This window comes from Adiantum capillus-veneris, chromosome 25, assembly GCF_014529385.1.
Source record: "Adiantum capillus-veneris isolate H3 chromosome 25, ASM1452938v2, whole genome shotgun sequence".
In the NCBI taxonomy this organism is placed as follows: Eukaryota; Viridiplantae; Streptophyta; class Polypodiopsida; order Polypodiales; family Pteridaceae; genus Adiantum; species Adiantum capillus-veneris.
Genome location: NC_140955.1, coordinates 39,225,175 through 39,243,220, shown reverse-complemented (window position 1 = coordinate 39,243,220; position 18,046 = coordinate 39,225,175). Strand labels below are relative to the sequence as shown.

General features: G+C 47.3%; 1 protein-coding gene across 5 annotated transcripts in view; it reads left to right on the top strand.

The window, feature by feature from the left end:
• The window catches only part of LOC147424753 (protein S-acyltransferase 10-like), an 85,865-nt gene that overhangs the window by 37,713 nt on the left and 30,106 nt on the right, over positions 1-18,046 (top strand). For 4 of the 5 annotated variants that reach the window (XM_086500318.1, XM_086500315.1, XM_086500317.1 and 1 more), the window contains 4 exons: positions 3,854-3,887; positions 3,998-4,107; positions 4,415-4,504; positions 4,673-4,756. In XM_086500318.1, coding sequence (XP_086356444.1) covers positions 3,854-3,887; positions 3,998-4,107; positions 4,415-4,504; positions 4,673-4,756 — 318 coding nt within the window. The remainder of the gene's footprint in view (positions 1-3,853; positions 3,888-3,997; positions 4,108-4,414; positions 4,505-4,672; positions 4,757-18,046) is intronic. The other variant, XM_086500316.1, reaches the window with a different exon arrangement.

Here is an 18,046-nt window from a genome sequence, read left to right as displayed (position 1 = left end):
GAACTTACGGAACAACTCCTTCACGATGCTTAGTGTCACCCATCATATGCCACATCAGAGATGTCCGTTCCTGATGGCTTTTATCAGTTCTTGTAGATCTACAGTTCTTAACTTAATAGTTCTCAAGTGCACAAATTTAAGCATCTTAATTTCATTAAATAGAAACTACTCAAAAAATAAGAAAATAGTCAATTTAGCAACATTGTGAATGGCAAACGGGCTACGATCATGATAGATGATTCAGCCACATTTACTTTTATCAATTTCGTCTTGTGCCAAAAAGTTAAATTCTCCCCAACAACATGGCATGCATGATGCATCAATATATCGACTTCATGATGCATGGAGAAGATAAGAAAATATGGGGTAGAATGGTATCCTATTGAAATTCGAGATCCAAGGTGACAAAGCAACAGGTGACCTCCAAATCTTGAACATGGATCGTGTTGACGGTAACTGTATGGCTTTTCTAGAACAAGTGGTGAAACTTGATAACAGACTTCACACATTATAGCAGAAAGTACGTGAATCAACAAATACCTCATAACAAATAGACTGGCGGAGTTCACCTTTGAGATAGATGGCCCCTAAACAGATGCCCTTGGCAATATCTCTTTATTGCGTCTAATCACTGGCCAAGTTGTAAGGTGCAGCGGAAGTGAAAGTTGAACTTTGCTCAAGATGAGTGCTCTGAACTGTGCTCAAGGGTTCTTTTTACTTACGAAAGGGAGAGCCTTCCGTTCCTTTAGTGAGAGTGCTAATGATCACAAACAAAGTGGTAGACACTGTGAATAAAGGTGCTGAGACTGAGAGATAGAGAGAGAAGAGTATACGACACTAGAAGAGTTGTCAAAAGAGTTGTCCAACCCTCCTCCGAAGGCCCCACTCTCTATGGCGAGAGCAGTCTACTATTGATTGCACAAATCTCAACAATGCAATGGACTTGCCAACGATGTCGACGACGACGATACGGGCTGAAATCTGAAAACGCTAATGGCTGAAATCTGCAAATCTTGTATCTGCTGAATTCTGACTCTATGTCTGTGACGCGGCGATGACGACGATGCGACGACGACATGCTGAAAACGCAGATGCTGAAATCTGCGTTGTCTGGGCTGAATCTGCAAACCTTGGCTAATCTGACCGTGCGGCGAGGATTTGCCGCGGGACGGTGAGATCTGCAAGGTTCGGGGGTTCTATTGCGGAGTCTGACTGCTGAAAACTGAAAACGCTGATGCCTATGCTGGTTCTGTTGCGGAGAATCTGCAAAAGCCATGTTGTCATGCTGATCGAAAAACGCTTGGGCTGATTTTGCTGTTTCCGCTAACACTAGGGCTGATCTGTGATTTGCTGCAAAAACGCTAAGGGATCTGTTGTTGCCAGGCTGATTTGCAAGTGGCAAAACGCTGGGGCTGATCTGCACTTGATGAAAAACGCTGGCTGGTTCTTGTGGCTGAAAACGCTAGGTTGACTGCCGGGGAGGGGAGTCTTCTGAGAAGGTGCACTGTCGGATGTATGGTCCCTGCTTCCTCTTCTGCCAGAAAGTGCGAGCACTAGCTTTTCTTATATGTTATCTTAATCAAATTGCCCTACCCAGTTTCCCAACCAAGTCACTTAATAATAATAAGTGAAAAATGGCTAAAATAGGTTGTCTACACTGTAAAATGCTCATGATGGAATCTGATGGTACTGCTGATGATCATGCTGTGTGCAACCAGAGGATATGCATCTACTCTAAGTGCCTGGGCATGCACGGTCTGTGAACACTCACAAAAGTGCCAGAACACTTCCTATGCTAGGCTAACTGAACTGTGAACTGAACCCTTGTCATGAAGTAGCTTGTCCATGTACATATAGGGTTAGATGTGCACGTGACATAAGTAGAAAGGATCTTTGTTCTTCAAGATCTGCCTCCAATCTTTGTGTGTACAATGAGGCGCAATGGCCTCTTTCTTTTACTTAGTGGTTGCTACAAAAAGACATTGGTTAAAGTCACTTAATCTTAAGTTTAGAAAGATTTCTACAAAATAATCTACATTGTGGTCACTTCAAAGCGCAATGTGGTAAATTCTCTTAAAAATGTTTTGTCAAATTTTTGGATGCTTCAACACCAGGTCAGACCTGTGCAGATTAGACGTCTCCAACTGATACTAGACACGACCAATCCTAGACCAGCTCCAACCAGACCAGGTTAGACCTGAGATTCAGCAACCTGAAATTGAGCTTTGTAGCTCCATAATCTCACGACAGTCCTGAAAGAAGAGTTATCGTCCTTGATTATACTGGTCAAAACAAACAAAGGGTTAGTAGATGTTGGCATCCGGCAGCCACGCTCATCTTCATGTCAAACAGACAATACACATTATGGCACAAAATATTAGCATGCATCACAGCAGTCCAACATTTCACATTGAACTTCACATCTCGAGCCAATAGTACCATTGAACTCATAGATGCCAATCACTAGCCATCCGCCTTTTGAAAATATACTTTACGAAGAGTGTTTGGTAGAGTGGAAACATATTTTAGAACCTTCGACATAAGTTCTCAAAGATTAAAAAACATTCTGGAGGGAAGGAGATGTGACGTAAAGAGTTAGTTAGGAGGGGAGGCACTGCCTGAGGTAACATGGGGGTAGAAGGGGCAAAACCGGCGCAACGTGTTCAGCCAGAAGGATTCTCATCTTTTTTGGGGACGAGAGCCTCAACCGGGGATGATATTTCGTTGTCTACTGGCTGTCTTACAGGTTGGATTGGTTTCTTCTGGGGGCAAATGGGATCTTTTATTGGCTTTTGTAAATTGGCAACGACATGACCTTGTGGGTAGTTGGTTTGCTTGGGCATGATGGCTTTTAAGGGGAATAACAAATTCACAGCAGATACTCTTTTCTCTATTCATGGCTTGATAACCACACTCAAAGCTTGATGTTTGATAGGCAAGGTGGTGGGATACAGATTGTTAAGTAGACAATAGAAAGACTACCTCTAGGTATCATTGGTCAAGAAGTCCATCTTTCAGGAGTATGAATGTCTCTCCTTTTGAGAGAGCGTGTTAATTTTGAGGCAGTAGAGCTGGCAAGAGAGGCTCTAGCACAAAGTCCTTCGGGTATAGACAAAGCATTTCATGTCTAGTACAGATGGAGATAGGCATGGATCTCTCTTTTCCAAGTATGGGTCTCAACATTCACAATCACAGTTAGATTATCTGGTCTCCTCCGCGAATTCTTGCCACATTTGCCATGGAGTGGAAAGATTCTTGGACTAGTTTAGGGGTAGGGTGGATCAGTGCTCAATGATGAACGCCCTCCTACCCACAGGTTATCCTCACCTCTCTCTGGCAAAGGCTCCTCTCTCCCCCCCCTTCCCCCAACCTGTTAAGACCAATGCACGACCAAGATGAGTTTCTAAGACTTACTAGAGGAGAAGGGACGAGGTTTTGAGAGTTACTAGAGGAGAAGTGGTCTTCTGTCTATTCATCTACTGGATATAGACTCTAGTCTGGCTATGCTTGGCTTTGACCATCCACATTTCATCTGGTCCCCTTGTCTGTCCTGCCTCTTAGCTCTATCATTGTCTTGACAAGAGGCAAAGGCGTCATGCTAGCTGGTCAAAATATCTGTGTGTCTATATGACAACGCTTTCAGGTTGTTACACATCAGCACTGCTGTAAAGAGAAGAGGAACTTGTCTAAACAAACTTTAGGTAGGATAAATCATGGTGGAGCATTGGACAACTTGACTATTTATGCCTGGCATATTCTTACTAGAAGTTTCTGTTTTCCAAAGTGTCAGTCAACGTCAGTGTTGGGAGACTTTTTGTGTATGCATTGATCTCTCTCTTCTTGGATTGGACAGCAACAGGACGTGCCCCACTTGCCGTGTATACCAGGTACGCATGAGCTTCTTGTATAGCTGCTTGCCACCATCTTATTGTTCAAATTTTTTGGTCTTTTGTTTTTGTGCTCATGTTTTTACTGATGAAATGCATCTGGTGTGCAGCCTCCAAGATCAAAACATTGCCATGATTGTAACAAATGTGTTCTGCGATTTGATCATTACTGTGCATGGCTAGGGACTTGTGTGGGATATGGCAACCATTGCAGGTTCTGGTAAGGACCTTCTTATGATATCAACGTGTTTTAGAAGAGGATTCAGCCACTGTGTTGACTCTGCAATTTGAAAATTTGAGAATGGTCTTAAAAAAGGGTTGTATGCCACTTATTTCCTGCAACCTATGCTACTTCAAAACAGTCTTACAGCTGGCTTCTCTTTTAAGTACTGTATTTTTGCTGAATTGTTTCATAATGCAATGTTTGTGTATGCCTAAGTGGAGAATTTCAGCCTCAAGTGTGCTTGAATTGGTGGTGATGTTCTTGGTCTAATGGATCCTCACTAGTTTCATGCTTTTCTGTGTAGGTGGTACATTTTTGAAGAGACGATACTCTGTCTTTGGACAAGTGTCATGTATGCAATGTCTTTGAGTAGCACTGGAAGACCTAGTTCTTGGTAAGCAATTGCCTATTTGTCTAGGTGTTCGAATTGATTTAATCCTTGCATCATGACTTTCAGACTCAATGTCTTGGATATCAAGCTCTATTCAATTCTTCAACATCTTAAGCATCAAATAACACTGTTTAATTTATTCTTGTTTAAGGTATGGTTGTTGATTTACAGGCTATATTTTTCTGCTGTTATCATCTTGCTGGTCCTTTTACTGGCTGCCCTCCTTTTTCTAGTGCTCTTGCTTTTGTTTCACAGGTAAGAGTTAAAAAATAACAGTAGTTGAAACAATATCGTGATTCATAAATTGTTAACATCTTTTCTATGATTTGGAAAGGTATTTAGAAGATCGTTACGAAAAGGTGTCATTAGTTATTGAATTCCCTATTTTAAACAAAACAAAAACGGGCTTTAACCATTTTCACCACTAAAAACCGTGAATAACCCTTATGTTAATATAATAACCTCTACATAATTATTGTGTTTGTCCCTGTACTTAAGCAGTATAGGGACTGCAATAATGAAAAGATTAGTAGCTACTGATGGGAGAGACCTGACCATGTCGCAGCTGCACAAATCAACCAGATAGTCTTTTGGGCACCAAGTGATGTAGAGAGCTCGTTAGTCCAGCTTCCAAGCAGAAGTCGTATATGCCAACCTCTATGTACCATCAACAACACTAGCAACACTGCATGGAATCCTCATATGCTTTAAGGAACTGAAAAACCAGGGAACTTTTACTCATTAAGGTCCTACATCCATAACATTGGAGCTCTATGACCACTACCTAAATAGCATGCAATCCTTCTCACTGTCCATACTGACAAAGCTCTTAGTCATCCTCGATCACAAAAACCAAATGAAGAAACCAAAGAATTGAAGCCTGCAGCCAAACCAGCCGTCTCATCGCAGAATGGCATTGCGTTGAGAGATAAAGCATGTGACCAAAGCAGCCTTTCTGCTGAAGAATCAAACTGCTGAGAGAGACCGGTTGGGCAAAATCTAATATCTAACTAACCCAAATGATTTTCTCATAATAAACTGATCATTTAATGTGGGAGATTAAACGAGAACAAGAGCTAGAATATAGACATGTGCTTATGGATCTATCTCAACACGGTGCCAAAGTCAATGGGTCCAAATGAGAGATGATCTGTCAAAGAGCAAGGCTAGCTAATGGAGCTTAAAGACCTTAGGGTTAGCTTCATTAAAGACCTCCAAAGATTAGTGTTAAAAATACTTAGACCTAGGGCCTTAGGTTAAGCTAGGCCCATGCATTTGGTGTTTAATATTTAAGATGCTAGGCATGCTTGATGACTAAGGTCCTTGGCCAAGCTGGCCCTGTGCTTAAGGTGTTTCAAGGTCAACAAGCAACCCTACATGGGGGGGGGGGGGGGGGGGGGGGGGGGGGGGGGGGGGCGGCGAGCCTACAAGCTAGGGGCATGAGACAGAGTGAACCCATGCTCATGCTAAGCGTGTACCTGCTAACTAAGGTGCTTGAGAAGCTTCCCATGCTTGGAGGGTATGGCGCTTGAGTCAAAGAAATGCCGTACAAAGGAGGGGGCGAGCCCCAAAGCTAGGGGAATGTTCTCACTCACCCAAAGGGCAACCCTTCCTCACGAAGCACAAGGATACATGTCAGTTTCTCCCTATGCTTAGCCACATGGGGTGCTTGAATCCTATTGGCTAGGCTAAAGAGGGGTCCAATGTAACAAACTTGGACACTCTAAGTCAAGATTCTACTGGAACACAACAAAGATTCACTTCAAAACAATTCATAGTTCACATCTGTGCTCAAAGTACAAGGAAGTGGGAGGGTCTCACTCTCAGACTCTGCGTCCAGATGCTCTGAGAAGTGGGAGCCCAAGCCACACTTATAAAGGTTTACAAGGGATGCCAAAACCAGAGCCCAAAAAGCTCTCACCAAAAGCATTTAAAAATAAAGCAATTCCTCTCATAAGCTTGCTTAGTCAGATAAAGCAACTTGCGTAGGTTTTCAGCCAGCCCTCCGTAGGCAAAAAGTAGGCCGTACAGCTCCGTAAAGCGTTGCAAAACGCGGAGGCTGCCGTACAGTCATGCCACGTCGGCATTCAGTGTAAATTCCGGAAATCCTGACACGTCAGTACTGCTCTGAATTCTGCCGCCACAGCCACAGGTAGGGTGTGTGTGTGTTTCTCCTGCCACGTCATCGGTTTGTGACATACCCCCCTCTTGAAAGCATTGTAATCGCCGTCGATTACGCCTGCAAAATAGACAGAGGCCATAAACTGTCTTAGCAGACACTGACTGTTAGTACCAACGCACTAGGAACACACATCTAGCACACGTACCAATCGACGGTCACATCACTTGACATCACATGACAAGTCACATTCAAAAATTCATTCGGATCTCGGACCATGATTAATCGGCAACGTATTTAGGAATCGCATCTAGATCCACTCGGGACCTCAATGATGCCTAATTGACTAATTCTTATTGCAACCATGTCTATAGAGATCTTTCAGATTGAAATGCCTTTCAGACTGAAATGCTGCAGTCATTTCGTCTATTAGTTCTTGCACTTAGACAAGTCGAGAACAAATCGGTATTATATTATCGAGAATTCCAGTTGATAAAGTCATACAGCAGAATACTGTCAGCTCTAAGTATCCCTGAAACTCAAAAGAGACATCAGTGACTTTAGTATCAAAATCGGGGCAATCTGTTGACAAAGGAGCGGAGCGACTCCCCTCTCGTGCATACCCACTGCACCAAATTCCGCCCAGTTGAGCTCGGGGTTTAATTTTGGAATAGACTATGCTAAACCAAATGCTTCAAGGTAAAGGTTCACAATCTGAGAAGTATCTGCCAGGTCCTCCTGCTCCATCCACTTCGCATCCAATGCGGGATAGTTCTTGAATTTAACGAAGAACTGCCTTATCATTTTACCTTTTACCTTACCAGGTCTGTAACCCATAGGTCTCCCATGTGGTGAGAGAACTCAAGGACCTCTGTCTGCAGCCACTTCAACACTGAGTCCAGCATCCACTCTGGCTGGTCCCTGCCACATAGGGGAAAAGAGAAGCCAACCATTGTGTCAAGGGTCTCTATCCCTCTAGCTGCAAGGAACAGTACATGGACTCTGAAGAAAGCTGCCTCAAAGTCACAGGTGAAGGATCGCCAAGAAACCGTGTGAAGTCATAGGCGAAGAAGTCCCACCTACGACGAACCTCGAAGCTCGTAAGTCCACGAGGAACTACTACAAAGGGAGACGTCTGCACTTGAAGGGGGATAGGCAAGAAAGGCTGTCCCTCTCTCGCCAAGCGACTCGTGGCAAAAAAGCTGACAAGAGATCTCCTAGCGGCCGAGGAAGGTCCTACCCCATGGGTCGACTGTGGAGTAGGAACGGGAGGAGAGGAGGAAGCAGGGGGGGTAGTGGGGGATGGAGGGGTGGAAGGGCAGGGAGCAACGGAAGGAGAGGGGGGAGATGGGGAGGAGGAAGAGGGTTCGGGGGGCCGGGGGGGGGGGATGGAAGGAGACTCGGGGGGAGGGGGGCTGTCGCGGGAGAGGCTGAGGTGGAGGAAGGAGTGGGGACCTTGTAGAGGGTCGAAACGGTTCCCTATGGGAACCCACTGCTGCTGGCCTAGAGCCTGAAGACCACGTGTGGGTGTCTCACACCAACACGTACTGTGGGAATGCGAGCTGCCTTGGTAGCTACAAAAGCTACCGTACGAGGTGTCTCCAGAACTGTCCCAATCTCTGAGCCAATCCTGGACAGGAGCCGAAGGTACTCTCTCCTCGAGCGGAGAAAGCAGACCGAAATTGGAAGGTCTGGCTCCTCGACAAAAACATCCGTAGCTTGGTCGAAACCGTGACGCCATTGTCAAAAGTGAGCTCGAATTGCTCGGATGGCCAAGGGGCTCATCGCAATGACCTTGGACGCCATCTCGGGAGTCTCAAACTCTATTTGGTAGTAGTCACGTCCGAGAAGCTAAACATCGAGGATCTTGCCCACCTCTACGAGAAAGCGGGCCTGAAGGAGATCACGCACTCCCCTCTGCTGGGTCTGGTGCCGAGAATCTTGCAAATAACAGAGGTGGTCTAAAGGCACGCCACCTCTGTCTCTAAGCTCACTTGCTCTGTCGACGAAAGAGCAAGTCGGATGGTGGGTTCTACGGGGTCGGGCAAGCAAGGGGGCTTCAGTGGAATCCCTCTGTGGCGGAGCAAAATTGTCCATCTATGTCTGCTGTTGCAAAGGCAAACGAAGGAGAGTGGAAGGCGTCAATGAGAGTGAGGTGAAGTGGCGGGGTGAGTGCAGTATCGAGGAGGGAGTGAGGGAAGGCAATAGGCTGCAAGCAGCGCAAGCAAGGGGGGGGAGAAAGAGGGGCGGATGGGCAACACTGGGCAGCATGCTAGCTTGGCAGGCAGCGCGGGGGGGTGGGGTGTGCGGGGGGGCTGGCAGGGACAGGACAGTACTAGGGGGAGGCAAGTGGGAGGAGGTGATGGCGTGCAGTCTTCCGTAACTTTTGTTGAGATGTCAATGAGATTTTATCTTTATGATATAGGAATTAGCTTCCATTACAAATCCTTTGATTTATCAACCTAGCTTGTGGTGTATGACCCTTAAAACTACGATCACGATGGATAGAGGACCTCCTCTCTTCTGTGTTGCTCGTATCCTTGCTTCGTGGAATCGGAGCAGGGTGTCTTCAATGGAACTTTAGAATAAAGGAAGGTTATCTATCAAGTCGCCCAAATTTTCCGGGTTGGGGACCTCACATTCACGATGCCTCTTGGGTCAAAGAAGATAAGTGCTTTGAAGCCATTGATTTTTCCTTAGGCTCTGCATAATTCATTAAAACTTTTAAAGATTTATTCCATAAATGTCAAGAACAAGTTTTGGCTCGTGTAGACGGAGGTGGTCTTGAGGCTCTCTCGGTTGTCTGAGCAGGGGTGGGCTCTGCGGGTCTATCTGTTCTTTTGGGACAATTATGAAAATTATGTCCTGATTGAAAACATCCAAAACATCGGCCTTCTTGTAACAAAGTTTCTCGTTGTTGTAGCGTCAAACGAGGCCTTTGTGGTGGACTTCCACGAGAATCCCGAGAATTTGTTTGTTGTGACCGAGGATTCTAATTGTTTGTCGGGGGATCTTCTGTAGTAAACTCTAGCTTCCCTTTCATAAGCTTGTATCCAACCGCAACATGGTCCATAATTTCTTTTTTTTTTTCCGAGAAAAAGATCCTTCTATTAGTTAATGAAACTGCCCATACGGCTACAATCACCTCTACAAGAGAGGGCTACAACAATCATGACGGGGAGACTCCCAATGGAAAAACAACATATGTATAATGAGGCTAAATCAAGAGATGGGTGGAGGAAAAAGCCACACAGGTGGTCGGTAGTGCCATCTGAGCACACCCTGAAACATGGTGAAGAAAGGCCCAGGGCGCTAGAGTTGAAGGAAAGCTTCTCTGCGCTCCCGCATGCGGTCCGAGCTGCCCTGGAGTCTCCCAAACTGTCCTCTGAGAGTATGAATCAACTCTAGCCAAAGATCCCAAACAGTCTGCTGGTGGTACAGGGCGAGCCAAGGTGGCACCATACGTAATGTACGGTACATATCTGTACGTTGTTCCGTATGGATAAATTTTTTATGTACATAAAAATATGTACCTTTGTAAAAAAACAAGTAAATGAGAGAACATTTAACAAAATTTTCAGATTTAGAAAATGTATATCATGCAAACTGCTTGGGGACTCATCAATGATTACCACACACATTTAACATTATCAACCAAAGATTCACTAACCAACTTAATATAAGACATAAGTTTTCTTGATTCACTAACCAAGCTATCATAAGACATAATTTTTATTGAGTGCTCACAGTATGCCTGTGGCACAAGATGAGAGAGAGAGAGAGAGAGAGAGAGAGAGAGAGAGAGAGAGAGAGAGAGAGAGAGAGAGAGAGAGAGAGAGAGATGCTCAGTTACCTTATTGTGAAGCTGCACACACACTAAGTGTTGTTGCGTTGCAGAGATTTCTCAAAATGGCCACGCGCAGAATAGGCGCCCCCAAATTTACGTATGCACGGCAAATTTTCGCTGCCCTAAGTGCAAAATTAAAATCGCTATGCTGATTGCTCACATCCGGACACTTAATTGACCCAAATTTTTTTATTAAAAAAAATTGCCGTATAGTACGATCAGTCTGCGTACTGTACGATCAGTACGGCCGTACTGTACGGTAAAGATCCGCACGTACGGATTGGTACAACCTTGGGGTGAGCCTCAAAGATGCAAAAGCAGCAGGCCCGCCATATGAACCAGAGTGTGAGGCCGCAAATGAGCTCCCAACACTCCTCTCTCTCACTGCACCACTCATGTGGCGTAAGCTCTGTAGCAGGTTGGAGTGTAGGTCGACCCTCCTGCATCACTATCATCCTGTTGGTGGAGGATAGCTCAAACTGAAGTGCCGGGCCCGTGAGAGTGGACCGAGCAGCTTCCCCCCAAGTGTACTGCCGAGCAGTGGAAAAGCTGGCATCAGTGGAAGAACATGAAGTCAAACCTGCTGTGCCAAAGGACAATCCCAAAGACAGTGACGCTTACTCTCCACAAGATGGTCACAAGCTGCACATGCTGCCGAGAGACCACTATGTACAAGCCAGCTCCCAACTACTGTAGCTCGGTGTGCAATCAGCCACTGGAACAAAGTGACTCGCCGCGGCTGTCTGGAGTCCCACAACCTCTCCCAAAAAGCTACCAAGAACTCAGCTGTGAGACCCTCCTCCTGCCAATGAGGTGTTGCAACAAGACGAGCCTCTCTCTGCGCTTCTAGTATGTATCGTCCCAGTCGAACAGTGTACTAAAAAAAAGGGACACTTGGATGGTCTGCTGAGGAGAAAGGGTCCCTCCAAAACCACTCTCCAAGATCTCACTGTACTCGTGCTAGTGGACAGCTCTCCCAAGCCCACAATCTCCAGTGGCCAGTCGCAAAAGCTGCAAGGTCAAGATCTATGACACAAGTCCTCCCGCAGATGCCAACCACTCGGATCCTCTAAAAACCGCACTCTGCTACCTGTGGGGCCTCTATTGCAACTCGCTGTAAGCGTCCCCCACCCTGTAGCTCGAAAAACAGGGAGGGCACAGTCTCTGAGCAAACCCGAACTGAGATGAGAACCTACAGTCGCGTGAAGGCTCCAATCCATCTGGGCGCTGTTGACTCGAGAGGTGCGAGCCACTCAGCTAGTACTCCCTCAGAGATGTCCTGACACATGCTCTGCATCCCTCTCATGCCCTGAAGCTCCTCTGACAAGCCTGAAAACTGTAGCCAGTCACCTAGAGTGCGTGATGGACTCTCCACAATAGACCCAGGAAACATGAGGTCTACTACCAACCAAGTGGCCTCTCTGAGTGCTAACCATGGGGTTCCAAACAAGGGGCTGTCTCAGGCGCTCCTCCGTGCAAGTAGACTGACGCTGCTCCAGGCCTCTCCGCAATTGCTCCTAGGATCTGAGTAGATTCACAGCGAAGCGGTCCTCCGGTCTCCTGCTCAAGCCAACTTTGCCCATCTCTATGAAAATCCATCTGGTCGAAGGTCGCCAAGGGCCTCCAGTCTGAGGCACTCTAGCACCAAGCTGCTAAAGCAAGAACTCCTTCCACGGCTCCTCTCCTAGAAGAAGTCCTCTGATGATGAACTTCCCTAGAAGAGCACAGCTTTGCTGTACTTGGTCTATGATCCCCAACCCTCCTTGAGAACAAGGAAGAATAATGACCTGCTATGCCACTTTGGCCCGCGCTACTTGAGCGTCACGCCTTGACCAAAGGAGTACTTGATTAGCCTCTCTACCTCGCTGATGCAAGAACTTGAAAAGATCCGACAAGAAGTGATGTACCACATAGTAGCCAACAACGCCTGGTTGGCCACTACAACTCTGCCTGCCAACGAAAGTCGTGCGGAGCTCCAATGTAACAACTTCCTCCTGATGGACAGGAGGAGGGGAGCAATCTGCTGCTCGGGAGACAAGTCCAAGCCAGCCTGACAACCCAAGTATCGAACTGCACTCCCTGGGGGAATCTATTTGAAACCCTCACCTGGCATCCAATCAGGCGTAGGAGCACTACCAGCGGAGAAAGCCACTATCTTTCTCCACTTGATCAGTGCACCTGATGCACAACAAAAGGTCTCGAGCCTGCTCATACCTGTGAAGGTTGGCCTCCTGGCCATTTCAGTACAAGACTGAGTCGTCTGCAAACTCAGCATCCAGTAGCTCGTCTCTCCGAATAGGGAGCGCTAAGCCACGTAAGCCATCTTGCTGTGAAACCAAAAACCTGCTCCGCCTCAACATAGAATAGGAAGAGGAAGGGGGCAAGAGGGCAGCCTTGTCTGACCGAACGTGTAACCATGAAACGATCACCTCTACCTCCTAACAAAAGAATTTGATTGTGTGCCCATCTGTACAGAGCTGACACACCTCTGATCGAAGCATCTGAAAAGCCCATCCTACGTAGAGTGCCCTCCAAAAATTCCGAGTCAACTCTATCGTAGGCCTTCTCAAAATCGAGCAGAAGTATCACTAGATCCTCACCACGGAGCCGCGTGAGGGTAGAGGCCTCCCAAAAAGTAAAGATGTTGTCAAGATACTACACTCCTTGACAAAACCTGTCTGTGTCCCATGTATAATGCTCTCCAGAAGGTGGCCGAATCCTCAAACTCAGAGCCTTGGCAAGAATTTTGTAGGATGAGTTGAGGATGATGATGGATCGCCACTATCGAATCTTATCCACCCTCCTTGGGAATGAGGTAAATCAGGCCCTCACTCATGCTGTCAGGCATCTCTCCTATGTGCAGGATGTACTGAAAGGGCTGCAGAGATCTGAGCCAGGCAAGTCCCAGTACTCCAAGAAAAAGCTGGGAGTCAAACCATCCTCACCAGGACAGCTACCACGAGGGAGTGCGCTAAGAGCCGTGTGTAGCTCCTCTAGCTGAAGAAGAAGCTCAAGCCTTTGGCGCATCTCCTCAGTCACAAGACAAGGCATCTGTGCCCACACCTGCTCTCTGCCTGCATCTTGCTCGTCAGGCCTCCTCAACTGACTGACCTTGGCATGCGTATATGACGGGGTCCCACTTCCTCAAAGAAAGCGCATGTCACTCTGTCACCCACCTGGGTCCACTGAGATGCCTGTCGATGGAAAGCAAACTCATTGCGCCTATCCTCTGTGCTGACGAACTCCTGGCGAGCCTGCTGCAACTGCTCCTCCAACCAAGGACTGTCTGGATGCTGCTCCTGCATCCTCTGTAGGGAAGCAACGCCGTGTCGGAGACGCTGCTCTTCCTCTCTCACTACGGCCAGGCGAGCCGAAGACTCCTGAAAAAAGAGTCGACTAAGCTGAGCAAGTCCTGAGGCCACTCTGTCAGCAAGGGAATCCTGCATGTCTAAGCTCTCTGTCCAAAGAGCCTCCACTTGCTCTCTGAGCGCAGAGTCCAGCAAGACCCTCTCAGGGATACGTAGCATCCTGCTCCCCCTCCTCTGCCTATCAGTCACTGTGCAGATCACTAGTGCACGGTCCGAAAAGGAAGTCCCAACCAAAATGCCAACAGTCCCACCCAAGGCACAGAAGTGATCACTAGTGTAGAAGTAATCTATGCGAGATAGATTCACTCCTCCCACTCTACGGTCCGAACGAGAGAAGGCCAAGCTGTCAAGTCGCCTCACAAAGCTAGAATGCTGCTACACATCTGAAACCCGCTGCCAACTCATCTCCATGCAGAGTAGTATGGCTACCTCCAATCCTCTCAGCTGGGTCCTCCAACATGTTGATTGCTCTGCCTGCGACAAAGACTCTACAATGTGAGCCGAAAACTCTACACGTGTGCTCGCTACATTGGGCGCGTAGATGTTCAAGAAGCCCATGAGGCAACCCTGAACCTGCATAGTAATCCACTAAGCCTTGCCTGGCACAACAATCCCTCTACCCACAATGGCCTGCTGCAAAGACTCCGCAATGGTCATACATACCCGACCCTGGATGCCTCCAGTTCCAAAAGCATTTGACCAAAATATCTCATAACGACCACGCAAAATCTGACCACATTGCCGAATGCGGCTCTCACAAAGATGATGCTCATGTAGCATAAGAATGTCAATCTCACCACCCACAAGGCATCTCTGCAGCTCCTGACGCAGCAGACCCCTCTGACGTTGAAACCGGGACCCTCCTAATCCCTGCACATTCCATGAGATGATCCTCATGGAGTCAATGCGAGAAAACAAACGTTGACGCAGCAGTCAACCTTGCTATCTCTGAGGCCGATTTGGATGGGGAGTAATCCTCATCCGAACGACCTCTAGACAAGCGTGCAAGAAGTGGCTGTCCTACCCAGGCCCAAGCCAAGCGTGCAGCCCGAAGGACTACATCCTCTGTCCAAGAATCCTCATGCACAAATACATAACAAGGAGGGCGCTGAGTGTTAGCAAACAAAAGCACCACAATGTGCCTGCAACGCCTGAGAGAGGAGGAGGCGGCGGTGGAGGAAGTGAAGTGAACGGGGTCTCCTTAGGCAGGTCCTGTTGAAGGGGGTCAAAACGGTTCCCAGACGGAACCCAGTGCTGTTGAGCTGCAGAAGGTCGGCCACCAGGGGGAGCAGTGAGGCGAGCCCTCCCCTGTCGGCGGCGGCCAGGCACCTACTACCAACCGTCCGCTTTCTAATCACTGGTCTCTGTCGATGTACCAGCCTGTGCGTCCAGTGTATCTAGCTACTTGGCATGCTTAGCCTTGGGAGGCTGCGCATGTGCTGTGGGTCGAGGTCTCCTGCGAGGAGAGGCATTTGCCAAATGGCGCATCTGTCTGCAAATGAAACACTGGTTCGGGAGACTCGCATACTCCACACTCTGTGTGATCCATTCCCCACTCACCCTAGGCAGTAGTACCACCTTGGGGAGGGAGTGCGTGTCACGAACGAGAACCCGCACAATGGATAAACTTGCAACCTTGGCCACAAATGAAGCTGCAGTGCGTGGAGACTCCAAAACTGTCCCGAACATGGAACCAATCTTGGGTAGGAGAGGGAGGTACTCTCGCCTCAAGCCTGGGAAATAGATCGAAATGGGCAAGCCTACCTCCTTGAGCACACTTGTAGTAGGGTCAAAACCGTGATGCCAACCTCGGAAGTGAGCTCGAGCTGCTCGGATGTCGAGTGGGTTCATCGAAATCACCTTGGCTGTCATATCTGCAGACTCGAACTCTACCTAGTAGTACCCTCTCACGAGGATCTGGACATCGGTGATCTTGTCCACATCGGAGAGAAGGCAGGCCTGTAGTAAATCCCGAACCTCGCCCCGACTGGGCGGAGTGCCAATGATCTTACAGATAGCCGAAGTGGCTTGCAAGTGCTCCAGTTCGGCCATCAAGCTCGTTTGCTCTTCTAACAAAAGAGCAAGTCGAAGGGTCGTCTCTGCGGTGTCAGCTGAGGGGGCTTCAGTGGAGTCCCTCTAAGGTGGAGCAGAAGCCGCCATTCTGTGTCTGTTGCTAAGTCGAGGAAGACGAAAGTGACGCGAAGCTCCCAGAAGGCTGCAAGGATAGACTCCTCCAAGCTAAGAAAAGGGGTTTTGGGGGGGGGGGGGGGGGGGGGGGGGGATGCAGGCGGGAACGCAAGGGGCGGGCGGGCTGAGGCGCAGAGGGCGAATGCAGGCGGGAACGCGAGGGGGGCGGACGGGCGGGCTAGGGTGGGCGCGTTGGGCTAGCTGCGCGTTGGCAGGCAGTGAGAAGTGCAGGGCAGCGCAGCGCGAGGGAGGGAGGGGGGGGAGAGAGCGATGGCAAGGGAGAGGGGGTGCTGGAGCGTGCGCAGAGGATGGGGCGAAGGCAGCAACAGCAAGCGTCTTATCTTTTAACTGCTCCCATAAGTTCTTGCATTGTTGATACTTGTTTAGAGAGACAATATTCTTGTAATGGTGACGGTAGTCCAATTGTATAGCGTCATGCTCTTTTGTATGATAGGTTACAATCCGGCTTTCAAGCTTGCATATTTTCTCTTCATTTGCCAAAGTCATAAAGGTAGTGACTTTGAGAAAAACTTCCCTAATATGTCACTGTAATCTATATCAGACTGTGTTTCTTCTTGAATATCCAATCCCATTCTTTCTTACATCCTTCTCAAAGTCTAGTAGAGGAAGGAGCTCAGCATAGAAACCCTTCTTGACATCTTTCCAACTCTTTGTCTTTTTCCCTTTCGGAATTCGAGTCATCCAGCAATTACTTGCAGTATCCTTTAGATACATGCTCACATGGCAAAGCTTTGTCATGGGGATATACTTCATGCTTTTTTCTATGATTGGTTGCAATTAGGCTTTGCACTTGCGTATTTTCTCTTCGTTTGTCAAAGTCATGAAGGGAGTAAATTTGAGAAGGACTTCCAAAAGTCTGTCAATACAATCTACATCAAACTTTTGCTACTGTTTGGGATACCCAGTCCCATTCTTCATCCTTCTCAAAGTTTGGAGGAAGGAACTAGGCATAGAAGAAACTGTGCTTTTTCCCTTCCAAAATTCCAACCATCCACCAAATACTTGCAGCATCCTTTAGATACATACTAACGTGCAGAAGCTTTGACTTTTTTGAGAAGTTGCCTTCTAAAATGCAATTTCAGATTCTCGGAGAGAGCAAGGGCTCTTGGTTCAATCCGCCACCCATTGTACTAGTCGAACTTCATATTCTTGTCTCCAGCTTTGGATAGTCTTGTCTCCAACTTTGGATGTCAACGTCTTTTTGCATCCAGTCTCCTCCTTTTTTATGTCTCTTGACTTTGGTGGGGTGGAACCTTCGTTGTCTTTTCCCTCGGAGAGGATTTCTCTCCCTTGTTGGTGGCTGAAATTTCAGATGGAGAAAATGTATGAGAGGGTATGTTTAGATCTTCTCTATTTGAAAGAGAGAGATCAGGATTGGGATTAGGATATGTACCTTCGGGGTACCTTCCCCCTTGGCTTTGTAAGTCTGAGCAAGATTCTCTCTTCTCATGTTCTTCTTCTTGCGCATTTGAAGAAGTTTCTTGTAGTAGAGCCCTTCTTTCGTATGGATCTTCCGGAATTAAAGCTCCATAGAGAACTTCTGTCTTTCTTTTAGATGTGATTAGGTAAAAAAGATTCCTTGAAACTTCACAATTTTCACCGTTTTCAAATTCCATAAATGTTCCCATTTCTTATTTTGTTTCCACCCCCTCATATCCTTTAGTTAGAGGAAACTCCCCAAAACTCCAAATTTTTCTGATTTCGTTTCCAGTTCAATTTTGTTCCCGTTCTTATAACTATGAGATGGACCCCTACATTGACTCCGCCATATTTGCCACAATGAGGTCCTATTTTCCAAGGGCTTGGGTGATGTTCCCATGGTGAGGTTTATGTTTTAGACTACTTTTTGGACAATGAACTGGTTAACTTCTCGATGTACCAGACATGATGAAGGCTGAAAGGTTCCTTGGAGATAAGCCCTGTAATGGAAATGGCCTATGAACTTTGAGAATAGCGGAATTAAGAGAACTAGAGTGAGCATTTTTATGAGACTACTTTGAGAA